The sequence below is a fragment of the Haemaphysalis longicornis genome, unplaced genomic scaffold (assembly GCF_048455015.1).
Source record: "Haemaphysalis longicornis isolate Haplotype H1 unplaced genomic scaffold, Haemaphysalis longicornis Haplotype H1 scaffold_6, whole genome shotgun sequence".
Lineage (NCBI taxonomy): Eukaryota > Metazoa > Arthropoda > Arachnida > Ixodida > Ixodidae > Haemaphysalis > Haemaphysalis longicornis.
In genome coordinates this window covers 172924967-172944605 of record NW_027526407.1, presented here as the reverse complement: position 1 = coordinate 172944605, position 19639 = coordinate 172924967, and the positions used below count along the sequence as shown (strand labels likewise).

The 19639-nt window shown below is 50.1% G+C and overlaps 1 protein-coding gene across 1 annotated transcript in view; it reads right to left on the bottom strand.

The window, feature by feature from the left end:
* LOC144141273 (aspartate aminotransferase, cytoplasmic-like) overlaps positions 1 to 19639 on the bottom strand; it is a 101211-nt gene that overhangs the window by 54342 nt on the left and 27230 nt on the right. Inside the window, exon 4 of the mRNA XM_077672851.1 lies at positions 1386 to 1495. Coding sequence (XP_077528977.1) covers positions 1386 to 1495 — 110 coding nt within the window. The remainder of the gene's footprint in view (positions 1 to 1385; positions 1496 to 19639) is intronic.

Below are 19639 nucleotides of genomic sequence, written 5' to 3'. Positions count from 1 at the left end.
GTGCACGTACCCGCCCCCCCCCCCTTTGCAACCCGCAAACCATGCATGCATAAACCGAGAACTGGTGATGGCGAATACGTAGGCGTGAAAGACATCGGCGAAAATGTCGCTCGGAAGGCCTTCCAAGCTGAAAAAGAAGCATGGGCTCAAGCCGGCGTTACAACTGGGGAAGTTTATGTTCTATCGGGAGGGATTTGCAGCTACTTGGCAAAGGGTAATTTGAGCGGAAATGGCGACGACGGGTTTCGGTCGTTTTAGGGGGCAGCCGTTTGTCAGCCATTACCGGAGCTTCGCAGGAGCAGCGTCTGTTTATGTACGCGTAACCGAGTGAGCGAACGCAGCAGCGACGAAAGAAGGAAAACGTAGAGGAGCGTCTAACGTAGGGTAAAGTGGAATACGACACGTGCGGCTACGGCTTCATCGCTCTCACTGCCTTTCCCTCACACATGTCTCATGCGTCGCGACCAAGGAGCGCCCTCCCCCTGACAATTTCACCAGACGCTGTTCCATTCTCCACTAATCCAAACCACGTCATGTTTGCGCTGGAGGTTCGAACACGTTATGCAACAACATTCTCGCTGCTCCCTTGCGCGGGGTTAATTCGAACTACGTGACATTGGGGCGGGAGGTTCAAACACGATTTGCAAAATGCTGGCCGGCGGCGGCGGCGCAGTGCCAGGTAGCAGCGGAGTAGCGCACGCCGCCGTGCGTTCACTGATCACGCGAACACTTCCTGATACGCAGCAGAAATGCGCCGTGACCGAGAAGACTGCAGCTCGCCCTGCGCACAATTATCATATTAGGGGGTGTAGTAATCGTCAGTGCGTTTTTTTATGCCCACCCGTGCTTCTGTTTATTTTGCGCAATGATCTCATAACCGCACTACTACCGTTATCTGCTGACTGCGCAACTTGGCAAAGGGGCATGGGTGGAGGCGAGGGGGAAAATAGTTGTGAAAGAGGTGTCAGCGGTGGTGAGGAGGAGCCCCGTAGCGGCGCCGAGTAAATCGGGGACACCGGGATGAAAACTGGGGGGTTTAGACATATGCTTCTTTGCAGTAAAATATTGATAACAATGGCCACACATTTTGGTTACTTTGTTTTGGAGCCTTTTCACACAGCTTTCTGTAACCGCTCGGCGTTTGACTGTATAGTCAGCAAGGAAGTTTACTTTTGGTTGATTATGACAGGTTACATTTACAATAGAAAATCAATTTAGTGCTTGTGTATATCAGGCCACCTTTCGTTCATACGAATTTGAAGACCACTCTGCGAACATCTGGTATTAACCGAAGTCATGTAATAAACACAATTCAAGGTCCTGAAGTCAAATTATAGGTAATGATCGAGTAGGTACCAGTACATAAATAAATCAATTGCACAAACCTGGAGATCCTCGATCAGTCCATTGAAGTCGAGGCAACGGTTCGTAACATCCCAGTAGCGGTAAAACTTGACGTCAAATCCCGCAAGCTTGAAGACTAAAGCGTGGTTAGCTAAAGGCGAAATGAAACAAAATTTAAGGATTAAGTGTGACGGTGACCAGCTTCGGAAATAGCGCCCAAGATAAATTGATGCTTTGATAAGAAACGTTAGTGGATTTCTCGATGAACAGCAAGATGTCGGTATGCTGGTAAGTCATCCGCAGGTACCTGCCTCACGGTTCTGCATTGCTAACCGAAAAAAAGACCGGATTTTGACATGTATGTTGGCGTCCGGGCGACTTCAGTGCTATTATCAACGCCGCAGAACTGAATATAAGGGCATGTGAAACAGCGTAGTCCTGTCGGGTTTCTACACTTTTAGCCTAAAATATTTGCTTCCGGAATTTGTGATCCGTTGTTTTGTTAGAGAATGGTGAAAGGTATACACAACTACGAGAATTTTCGTTTAATATTAAACATACTTGCCGTTAATTTAAGTTGGAGTAGCTAACAAAATTCGTTCCGATTCAAAAAAGTTCCGTTTAAGGAGGTTGATTTACTTTAAAAAGCCCACAAAACCGGGATTTGGTGATGTTAGTCTTCCATGCCTACACGGTACATGTTTTAGGACGTGACGGACTAACTGCTGATATGAACACGACGCTGTTTAAATTCAATCATAATCATCGTTATTCGGTCTCAAGCGGTCGGATTTTTCAGGGCGTGCTTTGTGTTGTTCGTTCGCCATCGTTCTGCGGGCAGTTTCCGTGCTTTCACCTTATTTTACGTCGTTCTGTGTTAGAACTCATGCTGGTTTTGTAATGTTCGCATTGTTAAGCCCACCATCCGTTTGGCATTGCTACTCGTGTGCGCGGAAGAGGTGTGTGCAAGCAAGCGCACCACAGAACCTTGTGACGAACGTGTCGGACATGGAGGGAAGAAAAAAGGCTTACTTTAGACGAGAAAGAGGATGTATTTCGTGCTGTGACAAGTAGACAAAAGAACTGTGACCGGGCTGCAGCACATGGAATTCCTGCCAGTACTCTTTCTACAATATCGAAAGGAAACGACAACCTCCACGCCACTTCGCCGGTGAACCGGTCACGCAAAAAAGCGCTGTATTAGCGGCGGTTCAAGACGCTGACGGAGACGTTGAAGCTATAGAAACTCCCTGCCGACACCGCGTCAAGCAGTGGATGCCCTTGATCTGCTGCGGATGTTTGGCGGAAAGCACGAGGACGCGGAAGGCGCACTACAACTTAGGAGAAATCCGAATGGCCAAACCGCACGCAAGTAAACATGACCGACTTAGTAGGAAATGAGTTTGTAGTCCCCTCGAGGCCGTTCTTGTTCAGGTAACTATTTTCTTGGTCTCTTTACATACGCGCCGGCAGCAGTTTTATTTCTGAGGATTTACGCTACGCAATAAAGACGCCGCGTAAGCTCGCTGAATGCCGCCACGGTATATAATTGAATGTACGAATTAAGTGGCAAAATAAATGCCTAATTCGGTTTAGCGAAGTTCTAGATTTAACAATTTCTTTCGCGACTCCCACCAACTTTGCTAAATCAACTTCTGACTACTTAGGTTTTAAGGTACTGTAATGGTTCACTGTGTTAGTTTGCAAATGCAGAGCCTGACGTGGTTGCTCAGCTTTCACGAATATTTTGTCAACGTTTCTGTCGTGTTCTTCAGGGCCTTTTATTTTCGTATTTCCTTTGTGGGGAGATGTGTAAGGTCTAAATTGTTTATTTTGCAACCTAACATTGTAGTTTTTATCTTTCGATTTATTATATCTTTGTTTCTGCAAATATGTTCGACAATGTATCTTTTTTATTTACGCTATTTTTAGAAATAAACGTGTCAACTAGACAAAACCCCCTTTTTGCACAAATGCGCTGCATTATACGGTGGCCTGTTTTTGATATTTATTTAAACGTGTTTCTGCTGTTTTTAACGCACCGCGCTTCTGCGCCCGGTAGAGGGATTTGGCGGCGCCGGCGGGGGCCTAATAAGGTGTCCGCCCCCCCCGCTAGACAGTTTCGGGCCCTTTTCCCCCCTCCCCTCCCCCCCCAAAATCTTATCTCATCGCATCGTGGCGCCGGCGGTGTCCGCGCAACCGAGCAATCCAATGAGGCACCCCAAGCAGAAAGAAAACGGAGGAGCTGCTCCTGTGTTTTCTTTCTCTTTGGGGTGCCTCGTCTGGTGAGGGGGAACGGAAAACATACGGAGCCGCGTAACCACGGCTCAGTATGTTTCACTTCGGGGGGTGGGGGGTAAAGCGAGTTCTCAGATTGTACGAATCGTGGGCACTGACATGATGAAATTCCCATTGTTGCCAGAACAATCGTATTCAGCCCGCTAAAAAGTTGTTCGGTAATTCTTTTACTAAAACAAAGAAATGAAGCAAAATAGTTACAAATAATTGCCTGGGTAATTAATACTAACTTTTCAAAAACTTTCAATGTAGTTACGCTCCAATTAAGCGGTAATTAGCGAACAAGGAGTAAAGGTGTTATTCAGTTTGGATTTTGATTTCCTTTAAGCGCGCTAGAAAGGGGCTAGGCCCTTGCGCACAAATTTCATATTAGGGGTGTAGTAATCGTCCGTCCGTTTTTTACGCCGCCCAAAAAACGTTCCGGCGTTTTTGCAGCCTCCCCTTTCCATAGGGGCGATTTCCCGTGCAAGCCAGGTGAACTTCCCAAGCGTTCTATTCCCACACAAGGGCCGAGCGCGAGGCCGGGGAGTCGCTTGTACCTATTTTACAGGGTAGGTGCCCGGCGTCACCAAGGCGCACGAAGGCACGTGGTGCCCTCCACAGTCACGTTGGACGCTCAACTCGCAACCGCCTGTGGCAGGACATGCCGCCAGACTCTTTCACCCTCGGCCATGGAGCAACGCTGCATGATGGCCGGGGGCCCCGCCAGATGGACAAGGGTCAGGGGCCTCTCGAAGGGTAAAGTCAGCTTTCCAGGCGTGGATTCTCCTTTCAAGGGTTCGCACTCGACCACGGACGCCTGTACCCATTGAAAAAACCAGTGGGTGCCCGGCAGTATGCGGATTCGAACCCGGAACCTCCCGCATACGAGGCGAGTGCTGTACCTCCGAGCCATCGCTGCAGTTCCAACAACCGACCTGCGTAGTTTGTGCGTGCAGTCTCCAGCTCAGATGTGAGAGCGTGCAAAACTTGGGCATCTCGGATGCACGCTTTGCTCGTGCTGAGCAACTGTCTCCCCGGATGCTTTACAGGCCGTCATTCGTTGCTTCACGTTAAGCACATTACCCAAGCAGAAAGACGCCGGAGCAGCGAAACTGACGCCGGAACAGCGATTCCGATCTGAACTTGACTACCGCAAGTTCACTACAGTGTATAGGGACCAGGCGGCAGTTGTATGGCACCACCGTCGCTTCAGCGAACAGTGCCGCCCGTGGCGAACCGCTCGTCAGTGGAATGCCGGTGGTGGTCAGCGCAGCGTTGTTGTGTGTGTCTTTCTGTCGCTCGATTGCGGTACGGCTTGCAAAGCGTACAGAACCACAATGACTTTTTTCAGATCGGTGAATCTCTAGCGTGGAGGTTACCTTTACGAGGCATGCCATGTGTGTGATTTACGCACATACTCAGTAACTACAAATAGCAGACGACGCTAAATGCGCCAAGCTGAAAGTCAAGCTGGAAGTGCTAGTCCGCTTCTTTGTAAAATTTTTCATGCCTGCATGCAGTTTAGCGTATCGAGGAATATATTGCAGCTAAATGTTGATAAAAAGCCGATTTGTGCAGCCGATCCAGGTAATCTGCGGCGCTGGCCTTTGGCAGTTTATGACGAAACGGCGTCGTGCAGAAGCGAAAAACGAAGTTGGGAGGTGCCTTCTGTGATTTACCCCAAAACAGAAATTGTGATGGACGATGCTCCGTAACTTCACTAACTATGGTAAAAAAGTGTTTAATTTCACAGATATAGGCTTACTGCAGTAATCGGTAATTGTTTACAGAACACAATATCACATGATACTAGAACGCTATTGCTTGTCGGGGAAAAGCATTGCTTTACAACTCTTCTAATGGTTGCGGGCTAGTTCGTTAATGATTGTTCAAAAAAAAAACAATTCCTGCGTACCAGAAGGACGAGAGACAGAAGGGTGCCAAAACCTGCCCTCAGTTTCACAACTGAATGGTGCGGTCCTTTTACAAGCTACCACCTACGCTTAAATAATCCTGCACTCCTACTCCTAACGACGATGATGCTTTATCGCCAAGCTTTGTCGTGTCGGTTTCCTTGGTTGTCTTCTGGATTTAATCTTTGACTAGTTGAGCTTTAAATTAGAACAGCACGCAGTTTTGTCTTTTGATCACATCCCATTTTATTTCGCACGAAGAAAGCTTTGCGTGCGACCATCGTCGTCGTTAAACTAAGGGCTGGATGAGTTTGCTGTTTATGCTTTAACTTCCATGCACCCCTCTCCAAATCGCAACGGCTTCCAGCGTGTCGGAAATGCGTCTGCGATAGAGGACTCGGGCTGATGCACCCCTATTTGAGGCAACTAGCCGCGCATTTTTGGTGTCTTAACAAGGCATTACACGATTATTTAGGTACTCGGCAAATAATATTTAAGCATTGCAAAACACAGGCTGGAGTCAACACTGCCACATTTTTTAACTATCGGCTCCTTCCCTTATTCCACGCAGGTGGTAAAATCGGAAGAGGAGGAGGGATGGTTTGTAGCTTGGGCTGTTGGGTGGTTGAATAACTTTGGCTGTTGATAAAATGACCACTACAAACGTGAGAGTTCCGCTTAGGCTCTCAGGCTCCCATGCTGTCACGGTGTCGCTTACCAAAACCGAAGGTACAATGCTCACGGTTACAGAAAGTGTAAACTGCCGCGACGTTTCCACGGCCACACGGTAGTCGATCTCGTATGTTGGTGCCCTCCTGTTCAAAGAACACGTATAGAGGTATACCAGCGGCTGGCGTGGAAACCGTAGTCATTGAAACCAGTGAAGATAATTTGGGGTGGCAGAAATGAATACTAATATTAATAGTTTGGTTCCTACTCATCGCGCGCAGCCGGGCGCAGAGCGCTGTAAAAAGCGTTTATGTAAATGTAGCCCACTCGCAAACTTAGAAGCGCCAAATACGTTTTCGTAGCCGTTAATGTATCTAAGAACCGACCACATCTGTCTAGACTTCGTTTCACCGCACATATCCGCTCACACCAACACCAAAACATACAAAACATCACAGCAAAAACAGCAAAAACAACTGGAGGCGGCGTAGACCATTGCACCGGCTCATTCCACTAACAAGGGGAGCGCCGAGTGGTGGCGCCACCCGTCCAGCCGCCCGGTCCCTATGGCCTGTATTCAATAGCGAGGCGCGCATGCAGGCAACCATGTCAATGCGCCGTCACTGGTTACGTCAGGCTCCGCGAGATGGCGGTACTTGTCCGTGTCCGTTCTAAGCGCATGATATGGGTTTGACATTCCAAGCTCTAGCCCGCCGAACGCAAAGTAATGCCTCCACTAAAATGTGAGTGCGATAAATAACAACTCTGTTGGCACCATCGTTGAGAATCGGGTTTAAACAGAACAGGCGACGCACGCCGGTGTTATTTTTGTTCTTCGGCGTGCGGCCGCAGTGGCATAAGGCGCGCTATGTTTGTGGCTCTTCGGCCATGTCCGTGGCCATTTCAGTGTTGCCAAACGAAGAAATTGACAGCTAAACTTTTCAATGAATGCTGGCTATAGAGTAGCAGCCAGCGGTCGTTCCCGTTAAAAAAAAAATAAAAATAAAAGCAGCTTTTCTAATCGTTGCGTTTAAGTTGTTTAATTTATGGAACTTCGTACAGCCCTCTGTGCTTCGAACTTTTGCGCAAACGTTCGTGAAGGTACAAGAAAAAATTTGCAACGAAATGCGGTTTCTTTTTTTAATCAGTGACAATAAGGGAATGTTCTTTACTCGATTACTGCGGCAAATTACTGCCCCCATTCAATCCCGCAAGCTTTTCCTTGGAAGTGCGGGAAAGCAGCTAGCTACAACTTCACGAATACAGCCCGAAAGAAAAACGCGACACGCCTCTGACTGCATTTCGCATACTGCCCTTGGCATGCATTCAGCCGCTCCGTTGGCTGCCATCGACCGCGCCCTTTCGTTCCGGTGCTTGAAAGGGACCGCGCTTCACCGGCAATATCAGCGTTGGACCATGCGATAACGTTTTTTTTTGTTTTTTAAGTGTTAATAAAGGTTTCACATTCGGCTAAGGCAACAGTTCACTTCACGCCATTTGAAAAACATTGAGCGCGTGGCAAAATGTCGCACAATGGCAAATAAAGTGACTTGGCGAAAAAGTGCACAGAGATCATGACGGAGATTCATTGTGCACCTCAATACAGGACAGATGATTCCTTGGCGTCCGCGCGCATGCGAACAGTCGCATTCGAGCTGGCGCGAATGTGTTGTGCGAGCGTTGCTACGTCTTGCTCAAATAGTCTCACTACATACAAGTCACACGCTAAACCGAAAACATGTGGGTTACCTACCCACAGGAAATAAACTACGCAATTATGTCGACGCCGGCAGTACAAAATCCGCTTGGCCAGCGGGCCGCCATGTTACAATTATTCCCGGCATGCTTCGCTAGACGAATGCGGAAACGTCACAGCAGCACGTTGCCAGATTAATACCCATTTCTTTCGCCGTTTTTAGTGAACAAAAGCTCAGCTGGCAACCTTCAAATCGTTGTATCATGGCAGCCATTGTGTGTCGTACGGTTCCAATGCATTGGTTCAGCGCCGCGCTTTCCGTCCAGAGTCAGTATATTATCTCTATAGTTTCACTGCCCCCCCTCACACCTTCGTCGTGTGTCGCCGCGGAGAACCGCCCTCCTCTTACACTTTCGCCGATCCTCCCTCGTTTGTGGCTCGCCCGAATCACAGGACGTTTGCGCGGGAGCTGCAAACCCAATTTGCAGCAACATGCTCGGCGGCAGCGAAGAGCTCCGAGTTAACGGCAGAGTAGCGCGCGCCGCCGTGCTTTTGCTGATCACGTGATCACTTCCTGAGACGCAGCAGCTATCCAGGCAGCACAGGACTGTTCGGCCTAAAACAGGCCGGTGTACTTTGGCCGGTGATTTTCTGTCCGGCCGTTTTCCGGCAGCCATATTCGGCCCATGTCCAAATGTGGGCCTTTTGGCCGTATACGGCCGTACTCCGATGGCTGTCCAACGGCCACTGTCCGTCGGCCAGTCGACCGGCTTACAGTCATACGGCCAGATTCCAGCCGTAGGGCTCCGGCCATTCCAAAGCCACCCGTGTACGGCCGAAGTACGTCCGCCGGAGGACAGCCGAGATGCGGTCGTCGGACTCCAGCCGGACTACAGCTACCGGAAATACGGCCGTGCTACGGGCATTGGAGTTCAGCCACAGTACGTTAGCTGTACTGAGGCCGGTCACTGCATGTCGCGCAAGCAGATGACTCATTCGCGCAGTGCAGAAGCAGCACAAACCCAGCATTTTGGGTCCAATGCAGCCACATCAAAGTGAGTTCGCGCGCAAGCACCAGCCGTCAAGCTTTCAGCGCAGCTTTGCTTAATTACCAGCCTCAGTTGACAGCAAAATTCATTTATTAAACAGTGCTCACAAATTGTCGGTCCTTTAATTGCTGTGCCTCTTTTACTGCCGAACACAGAAAATATTCAGTTCTTTGTAGAGCTTGAATAGATGTATTTTCCAGAACCTGATATCCTCTGTGGGGCGGCTTACCTGTAATAAACGGGGAAAGAGGAGGGGGAGGGGCGGCGGAGGGCGCATACTTTAGTGGGTTGAATTTCAGAGAGATAAATTGCGCCGCTTTTAGTCAATTTCTTTTAGGGCAATATTCCGGAACACTATCATGCTATGACTACATAAACTAATTTTATAACAGTTGCTTGACCAATTTTGATGTATATAAAACCGGCGTGAATGCCTTTACGAAGCGTTTTGGTTCTAAACAAAACACTCAGGAGCATTTAATATAACTCCTTCACAAAAAAGTATGTCCAGTTTTTTGCCCATTTTTCTTGCAAAGACATTTTCTACTCGATCAACTTTTCTGATGATCTTGCGCAGGGCTGATCCTAAGAAGGAGCGAACAGGTACTTTCATTTTCAATCTATTTTAATGTTGTTTTCATGAGTGTACGTCCACACCACTCAATAGTCCAAAAGAACTTAATTTTCTTCTAATCTCATACTACGTTCAAAAAATTCTAGACGCGTCGCGAATGACGCCCTGCTTCAGGTGGCTGCAGCTGTATCCCTTTGTGTTCACGCAAGGAAAGGCGTAAAATTACAGTTACATAATTTGTTTCAAACCAATAACATAGCAATGGTAGCATGTATACAGGAAACCTTGCATACTGCAACGAATAGGGCAATAAATATTTTCTTGGTCAAGGTTGAATGCGTAGGGTTCTCAACCCGTCGGAGGCAAACTTGCGCCTCTGAAAGTTTATTTATTTATTTATTTATTTATTCTATTTATTTATTTATATTCATTGTTTTATTTATTTATTTATTTATTTATTTATTTGATACCTGCTTTCCTTTGCATGCATTACAGAAGGGAGATACATAACACTAAGCATTAAATATGAGACAAAATAACAAAATAATTCTACAAAGCGTGCTGAAAATCGTCAATATAAACAGTTAATGCAATCATACGTGGAAGATAATTACACTGCAGCATTGATGTAAAATAAAATGAATCGCGCAAGGCGTCACCTTTAAAGAAAAGTTAATAATTTGCTTTAAGCTAGCGGTCCCACTTTGAGATATGTAGAATGGCACTTGGACATACTTCTCCCCTTCTGCAACAGTTTTCGCATGATAGATATTACGAAAAAAGTTAAACCTGTGGTTTCGTCTGTGATCTTTCACGTCCTGCCATTTCAGTTTACTTTTACTTTCTCTCATGCTAAGTTGAGCGTGCCAATTACCTAATACGAATTGCACTGACATATTCTGTAGGTTTTCGAGCGTATCAACGAGCTCTTTGGTGTAGGGATCCACGAAAACACATGCGTACTCCAAGATTGAGCGCACATGAGTGAAATACGGTTGTTCTTTTCAGTTAGATGGAGGTTCACTGAAATTTCGTCTCAGAAAGCCAAAAACATATGCAGCCGTAACTTTTATGGTGTGAACCTGCCTATTTAACCTCTAACCACTCCCTAAATAAACTCCTAGGTATTTATATTCCTCGGCCGTTGTCACAGCAGCATAATTTACGGTATACGTATCCAATTGGAATGAAGGTTTTCTTGTAAAGGTGCCGTTAACACACTGTTTAACATCCAAAAACTTTTCTGAATCAGCACACCAGGATGTTATTAAATGCGAATAAAGCTGCAGGTATACGGAATCACGTTCATTCGCTATAGTCCGGTTAACTACACAGTACTTTTGAACAAAGCTATAGGGCCAATAGTAATAACAATGCAAAATCCGATTCATTCAGTTCATAGAATGAAATGTACTACGCAGAAGGTGATATGCAACACCATCATTTGCTTTTCTGCAGTCCAAGAATATACAGTCAACCACTTTAAGCTTATCTATTGCAAGAGCCAAATCGTGCGTGAACTCAACAATCTGCATTGAGCAAGAAAATCCTGACAAAATCCGTGTTTGCTAGGATGCTGGCGATTATGTTTACCCAAATGAGTCATGTCCCAAGAGTAGCTAAGCTCACCTTCAAACATCGGAACTATATTAACAGCTAGGCTTCGTCAGTGACAAGGCTCTGTTGTTATCGCAAATATAAAATAATTTTTTTTCTAAATAGGCAGTCGTAAAATCCCCTGAAGTAACATAGTGCAGGGCATGAAGTTGATCCTACCAATGCACGAGCGAGTCTCTTCTACGTTTATCACCAACAACATAGTGCAACATTGCTTGTCGCAGTTTAATTGTAAGCAGAATAACTTGCGCTTTTGCTCGCACTTGCCTTTCTTTGGTGGCGAGTCCTTGACATGGTGGCGGTTTAGCTCCTGCGTGGTTGCCGCTTGCTCGACGCCCTTGAAGGCCAGTTATTTTGGAGAACCATCTCCATCTCGGATCGGACATCTCTGGTGGATCGATGTCTCCAATGCTCTCCATTTCTTGAGCGGCCGAATAGCCTCGAGATGATGCGTCGACGAAGCCGGAGGCAGAAGCGTGGTAGCGGCGATGACTGGCGAGGCTTAGCTCACCCGTCGGTGTGGCACAGTCTTCTTGTGGCAATAAATGACATTTCGATGGCCTAAAAGGTTCCCTGCTAATGTCCAGTGAGTCCTTGTACCTTGCCCGTTCACCGAGAACACTCATTACTGTTCGACAAACGATGTTCGTTCATTTAAAACGTAGAAACACGGAGCGGATGAAAAACGCGTCCCCGTCGTTCGGCTCCCTAACGGCTCTTTGTCCCCCCCAGGAAAAAACCGGTCGGTCTCCTTCCAAACACGTCTGTGCATGAATTCTCGGCGCCCAGGCGCGAGCCATTGTTCGGCTGGATGCCGTTTGCCGAAAAAAGGACGTATAACCAGATACCTTACGTAGGCCGGTCTCCTCTTGAACACCGGTTGCCAAATATTCTGTGGCCAATCGCTGGCCGTAATTCGGCCGAAGACAGCTAACCGAATGCAAAACGTATATTCTGGGGCCGTACGTCCGCCGGACGCGCGGTTCACCGTTGAAACAACGAATGCACGGCAGCCGCGCTCCGGCCGGTCTCCTTTCGAACACCAACTGCCGCAAGAATACGCATATTCTGTGGCCGGTCGCTTGCCGTGCTTCGGCCGATTACCGCTTCCCGAAGAAAAAACGGATGCCCTAAGGCCGTACTTCGGCCGTTCTCTTTCTCAACATCGGCAGCCGTAAGAGAACTGAATATCTGGCAGCTGGTTAGCTGCCGTTGTGCGTCCGGACACGGGCGGACGGAAAAATGCCGAAGCGCTGGTTGCCGAATGTTGGCCGTTAAACGCATGATCAGTGGCTGCCAGAACCTGGATGCTGGCCGGGCATGCCAGAAAGCGGCCATAGACGGGCCGGTCTTGGGGCACACTTTCTGTGCCGCCTGGATGCGCCATGGCGGAGAAGTTCGCGCTGCGCACAAATTTCGCATTAGGGAGTATAGTATTGGCCATGTTATCTTTTCCTGGTTTTTCTTTACCGCCTCAGTTTATGAGTTAGGCATGTACACAGGATTTTTTTTCGGGGGGAGGGAGGGGGGCTACCCAGGGAAACTTTTCTATGAAAATTAAGGGAGAGGGTGAGGGTACCGGCCGTTACGCCCAGCGTTTACCAGGAAGCGAGTGGACGCGTTCCACGTCGGCTCTCGAGGAAATGCTTGTTTCCGCAGTGAAATCTTGAATTGTGCTGTTTTAAAGTATTCGACGAGTCGGAGAACATCATCCGCTGCGAATTGACACCGGATTAAACGCGGAGGAAGGCGGAGTTTGGGAATTATTGGACTTTCTGTGCACCGAACGCCACGCTTAGGTTAATTTAGCTAGGTCTGACCGCCTCGGGCGGCCCCGGCCCCAGCGGGCAGACTCCGCCGGTGCGTTATGGATCTAACAACGGAAATGGACGTGAGTACGGCTACAACAACAATGGGACTGCAACTCGGCAGCCATGAAGGGAGGACAAGCGTTGAAGGACCCGGCGAAGACTTCGTGCCCGGCGACACGGCGGGGTGGACGGCCCCCGGCAGGCGCGCCAAGCGTGTCGGCACCGATCCGAAAGCCGATGAGTCCGTTTCGACAGAACATCAATCCCGACCCCGGGAAAGAGCAAGCCATGCGAAGCGAGTGACAGCGGCAATAACGCGGGCAGCAGGCATGCAGCAATGCCCAGGGAAGACGCGAAGATTATTGTACGGCCACGTGGCGGCCTTAACATCGCTCGCACGGGAGCCACGACCATCATGATGGACATAATAACGGCAGCGGGAGTGATCAAGGAAGAAGCGCGAGCGGATACGATCTGTTCTAAAGCGACACAGAACATAATCGTCGTGAGTACCCCGGACGAGCGACGAGCGGGACTATACAACAGAATGAAGAACCTGGTCGTCGGGGATATAACACACGAAGTGTGGACATACCGGGCTGCTACTGAAGGAACAGTGAAAGGTGTAATTAAGGGGGTGGACGTCGCAGACACTTCCGAGGACATCAACGAGAACACTGTGAATCCGACCAACCCCACTGCGCTACAGGCGCACCACATTGGCACGTCAACTGCGGTCATCGTGCTATTCGACGGTGCCAAAGTGCCAAACTACATCAAGTACGGGCCAATGCTGATGCGATGCGTCCTGTACCGCAAGCACTTCGACGTGTGCAAGCAGGGAGGGAAGCTCGGTCACAGGACCGACGTCTGCCCCTACCCGGATACGAGGGTCTGCATCGCCTGCGGGGAGCCGAATTCCGGCGATGATCACAAAGAAGGCTGCAAACCGAAGTGTAAGCTGTGCGGCGGACAGCACGCCACCGGAAACCGAGAGTGCGGTAACAAGTTCAAGGTCCCATACGTCGTTAAGAGGCGCCAGTGGGATAGAAAGCAGAGCCAACAGCAACAACCACAAGACGACAACGAGGAGTTCCCACCGCTGCGACGAGAGCGAAGCGTCAGCCGAAGACCGCAATCCAGGGGGCAGAGCGGCGCAGGCGGTCGTCAAGGGCGCTCCTGGTCACGGCCGGCGGCGACGGCGGGGAACCGGCGCTGGGAAGCAGCTGGACGAGCGGCGTTGACTGCGCGGAGCAGTTCAAGGCGTCGAGGCGGTGCGGAGAACGTGGCGGAGCGGGAACGTTCGAGATCGAGCGGCGGACCCGGAGACCAGCGAGGGAACGCCGACAAAAAGGTGGGCTGGCCCAATGGGTCTCCCAAAACTCGAACCCCTGAATTCCCCTTTCCCCCTGAATCCCCCCCATTCAAATCCCCTACCCCTTTCCAAGCTACACAGAGCGAAAACGCAACAATCTTAGAGTTAAGGAACGTTATCGAAAGACAGAACATGCTAATTCGGGAGCTTATGAGTAGGTTAAAGAAAATTGAGAATAAATCGCACCAGAAAGAATCAAACAAACATAAGGAGACTATAGAAAGTGACAAAAGAGAAGGGCCACGCAAAATGCCGAGGAAAAGGTCGCCTCCCCGCGGTGTTCCCAAGCCAACACCGCCTACGCAGAACGTAGGACCGCAGAAACAAGAGGAGGTGGACGCCGAGGAAGTCCCACAGGGTACCAACAAGCAGACAAACACGACGCCGAGGGCAGAAGAGCAGATCCAATTGTCACCGGGAGAGACGGCCATTCTGGCAGCGCTAGGGAGACTAGAAGACCGCATGACCACACTTGAGGCGAAACACGATCGCCTAGCAGCCAGGGTGAACGCCATGTAGGTCCGCAACCGATACGCATCCCTCAAGAAGGAAAGGGCGGAAAAACTCAAGGAGACCATCGCGAAGAGGCGAGGTCGCTTGGCGATAACACAAAGAATGACGCCTAACCCCAACAATAGGCGGGTGCAGAAGCGGGTGGGTGGCAGGGAAGTATCCGTCATCTACCAATGGAACTGCAGAAGTATAAGGGATAAGGAACTCATCTTGCACATGGGAGGACAAGATCGACAACGGCAACCGGTCGTCATAGCGTTGCAAGAGACGAGAGAGAAGCCGCGCCTACCAGGATACATAACATACACAGACCCATCGGAAATAAGCACAGCAATCCTCGTACGCAACACCGTCACGGCAACCCAGCACATCACGGCGCAACACGGATGCGAGCATACGCTTATAGAGATACACGCACGCGACATCGGAAGCGGAAGGAACATGTTCATATTGAATATGTACTGTAGACCCGGAGCAAAGCACTACTGCAATTTTGACGTGATAGTGAGGGAAGCAAAACTGCTTGCGAAAGACAGGCCGCTCCTTGTATTCGGTGACTTCAACGCACCACACCGGAGTGGGGCTACAAGATGGCGTCCAAGAGAGGCAAGGAACTCATACAAGCGATGGAAAAGCACGACCTCACACTCCTTAACGAACCGGGCGTCCCCACCAGAAGCGGAAACAGTGTTACTAACGACAGCACACCGGATCTAACATGGATGGCAGGGACACTCGAAGCCGAGTGGAGGAGCGACGACGTTGATCTTGGATCCGACCACAAAATCATAAGCATCGAAGTCCATGGTCCCCAATACCGGGCCGAGCTGGACAAGGCATGGATTACAGACTGGGACAAGATGCGGAAGTACACTCGAGAAGGTAATGACGCGGCCGAGGAGACAGGAGCAGAGGTCGAGCATAGCTTACAACAGTAAGAGGAGTGGGCAAAGAAACAGCAAGAAACACTCCGGAAGTTCACCCAAAAGATCACGACAACGACGGACACACCGTTCGTCGACGTCAGGCTATCCAACACGTGGGCAGCTAGACATTCGCTGACTCGCAGCTGGAAACGCCAGCGAAGAAACAGGAAGCTAGCACGACGCATTGCTCTCCTGAACAAGCAGATTGCACAATACGCAGCGAAGCTCTGTAGAGAGAACTGGCACAAGATGTGCGAAGGATTACAGGGACAGCTATCGGCGGGAAAGACGTGGAAGCTACTACGCCACCTTATAGACCCGGCACAGAGCAAGACGGCAACCAACCGAAACCTTACCAAGGTACTCAACACGTACGACGGTAACGAAAGCGAACTCTTCCGGGCACTCAAGAAGAGATACCTGCAGACTGAAAAAGGAGTTCACCCAATACCCGAAGAGTATGAGGGACCGGAAAACGGCGAGCTAGACAGACCCTTCACCATGGCGGAGCTCTGGTCGGCAATAGATGAAAGCAACAAGAAGTGCGCACCAGGGACGGACACCATAACATACAAGCATCTTTCCAACATGTGCGGCAAGACAGCGAGCGAACTCCTTAGGTATATCAACAATGCCTGGGAGACCTCAAAGCTACCACATAAATGGAAAGAGGCGGAAATAAGATTCATACCGAAGCCAGGGAAGCCCCCGTCAGTAGACAACTTGCGCCCGATATCACTGACCTCCTGCGTGGGAAAGGTTATGGAGCGAATGGTGCTACGGTGGTTACAGGGATACCTGGAAGATACAGGACAAATTCCAGCTACAACGTTTGGCTTCCGAAAACACCTTGGAACGCAGGACGTCATGGTGCAGCTCCACGAGTTGGTAGTCAAGCAAGCCACGAAGAACGGACCAAGAGCCATCCTAGCCTTAGACCTCAAAGGAGCGTTCGACATTGTGACGGACGCCAGCGTGTTGCGAAACCTCAACAAGACAGGGTGCGGGCGCAGAACATTCAAGTACATTCAAGACTTCCTCACGGACAGGACTGCGACAATAGCCATCGGCGGGACGAATTCAGACCCCATAACACTCGGGGAAAGAGGCACTCCTCAAGGGTCTGTGATTTCACCCTTGCTTTTCAACCTGGCCCTCTTACCCTGCCAGGGCTATTAGAGCAAATCGAAGGAATAGACCACGCCTTCTACGCACACGACATTACGGTATGGACGACAAGAGCCGGATCTGAAGGGTGGATGGAGGAAACACTACAACAAACAGCCATGACGGTACACGAATATGCCAAATCGTGTGGCCTGAGCTGCGCACCGCAGAAGTCCGAGCTCTTGCTCGTCCAACCGGGTGTCAACAACAAGACAAGATGCAGTATCACTGTCCAAATCGATGGAGTTGAAGTCAAGCCAACCCAACAGTGTCGTATACTGGGATTGATGCTACGGAACGACGGGAAAGCAGACGCAGCGATCGCTAAGGTCCGAACAACGACCGAGCAAGTGCTGGGTATGCTCCGCCGAGTAGCAAACCGCAACCGTGGCATCAAGGAAGACGACGCCATCCGTCTAGTACGGGCCTTCGTCATCTCGCGGATTACGTATTCAGCACCGTACCTGCAGATGACGAGGACACAGCGAGAGGCACTAAACGTACTAATACGAAAGGCAATGAAACAGGCTGTGGGACTTCCCATATACTCATCAACAAAGCGCTTGTATCAGAGGGGGGTCCACAACACCGTCGACGAACTTGTGGAGACCCACCTTTCTAGTCAGAGAGTACGGCCTAGTCAGACCGAGCACGGAAGACAGGTACTCCAGAAGTTGGGATGGACAGTCGAACCCACACTAACGACAAGTAAACTACCAGAAAAATGGCGGGAAGCGCTCACATCGAAGCCTCTTCCAAGAAACATGGCACGGGAAGTAGACGATGACAGACGAAAAGCCAGGACAACAGCTCTAGCGCGAAGATTGGGGGAAACTCCCGCGTCCCCTACGCAGACGCTTCCCTCCAGAAGGGCAGCGACCGGGCGGCAGCGGTTGTGACAACGAGAGACCGACTGGTCGTCTCGGCTTCGACGAGGACCAGGGAATCTACGACTGCGGAGAAGTGGCCATAGCCTTGGCGCTCGTTCAACCCGGTGTCGAGGTTGTAGTGACGGATAGCAAGAAGGCATATAGCACCTACCGAAGGGGCTCCATCTCCTCCTCGGCACTAGCGATCGTAAACAAGAAAGAGCCACCGGGACAAGCTATCGAGCTCGTGTGGACCCCGGCTCACTCCTCACTAGTTGGCAACACCATCGCTGACTACCACGCCCGAGAGATGACATGCCGGGCACACGAGGAGTCAAGCGGAGGGGAGGACGACCCGATCCCGGTAACGAGCTACACAGACATCACACAGATGCACAGAGAGTATCGGTGTACACTACCAGAGCCTCACCGTTCACTAACACGAAAAGAGCAAACAATACTACGAAGAATACAGGCAGGGTCATTAGTACATCCAACAATGCTACATAAAATGTTTCCAAATCGGCATGATGACACATGCCCATTCTGCAAACAAGAAAGAGGCACTCTGCGTCACGTCATTGCAGAGTGCACGTCCCTCAAGACCCCCATCCCACAGATTCCACCCCCATCATCACCCATCTGCTTCACCTCACCCAACCCTTCACCCAAAGAGCGATGGGAGATCTTGCAGTCCAGCCCTACCGTGCCGACCCACATAGCCCTCGTGGTTCGGGGACTGGAGGTGCTGGAAGCATACGGGCCCCGAGAATAGGGGACCGCCCCATCGGCCGCCTTGATGGTGACCCCTCTGTTGCAAAGTTCAACCAACCAACCAACCAACCAACCAACCAACCAACCAACCAACCAACCAACCAACCAACCAACCAACCAACCAACCAACCAACCAACCAACCGACCGACCGACCGACCGACCGACCGACCGACCGACCGACCGACCGACCGACCGACCGACCGACCGACCGACCGACCGACCGACCGACCGACCGACCGACCGACCGACCAACCAGCGTTGACCATAAACGCGCGTAAACCTGCATAGAGAAATTAAATTAAGTGTATCCGCTTTTGTGATGAAGGCGAACAGAGAAAACACTCGTATGTTCGAGATTTCGGCGCACGTTAAAGATCCATACGCGAAGTTTGCAAAATTAAAAAAATTACCCACCTTCCCGCGAGGGGAACCCTGTGGAGATGCGACGCATCTTGGGGTTCACTTGGTGTTTCCGTTGGGTTGATTCTCTAATTGCGTGAAACGTGTGAGGAACGCGTATGATGTATTCTTTATTTCTTTGGCCGGTGCCGGAACGACCGCGGCTATGACGCAACGTGGCGCGGCTATGACGCAACACAATCCAACACAATCCAATTTAATCCAATCCAATCCAATCCAATCCAAGTCAAGCCAAGCCAAGCCAACCCAATCGAATCCGATCCAATGCCCCTCGCGAGAGAGTGTTCGCTATCGAAGAGGAGAGGGGGTGAGCGGCGGAGAGCGCAGCTCACGCGGCGAGGAGAATGGGGGAGGGGTGTGGACGGGCAACAACAACGCCGTACGGAGGGACAAGGCGAGTGAATGAGATGTAGTCGCATCTAAAAACAGCAGCAGCAATTAAAATATTTACAGGAATAAATACGCGTAATGCACAGCAATTACACATTCTTCTTCGCGCAAGTGACGCTTCAACCACAAGCTGCCCAAATCTTATCGTTGCCAGCACGCCAGACGAGGCCTGCGTCGAAGCTCTGCGAAACGTCACCACACTACAGCTTGGCGCCGCAGCGTACGAAGTTGTGGCGTATCTAAAAAACATC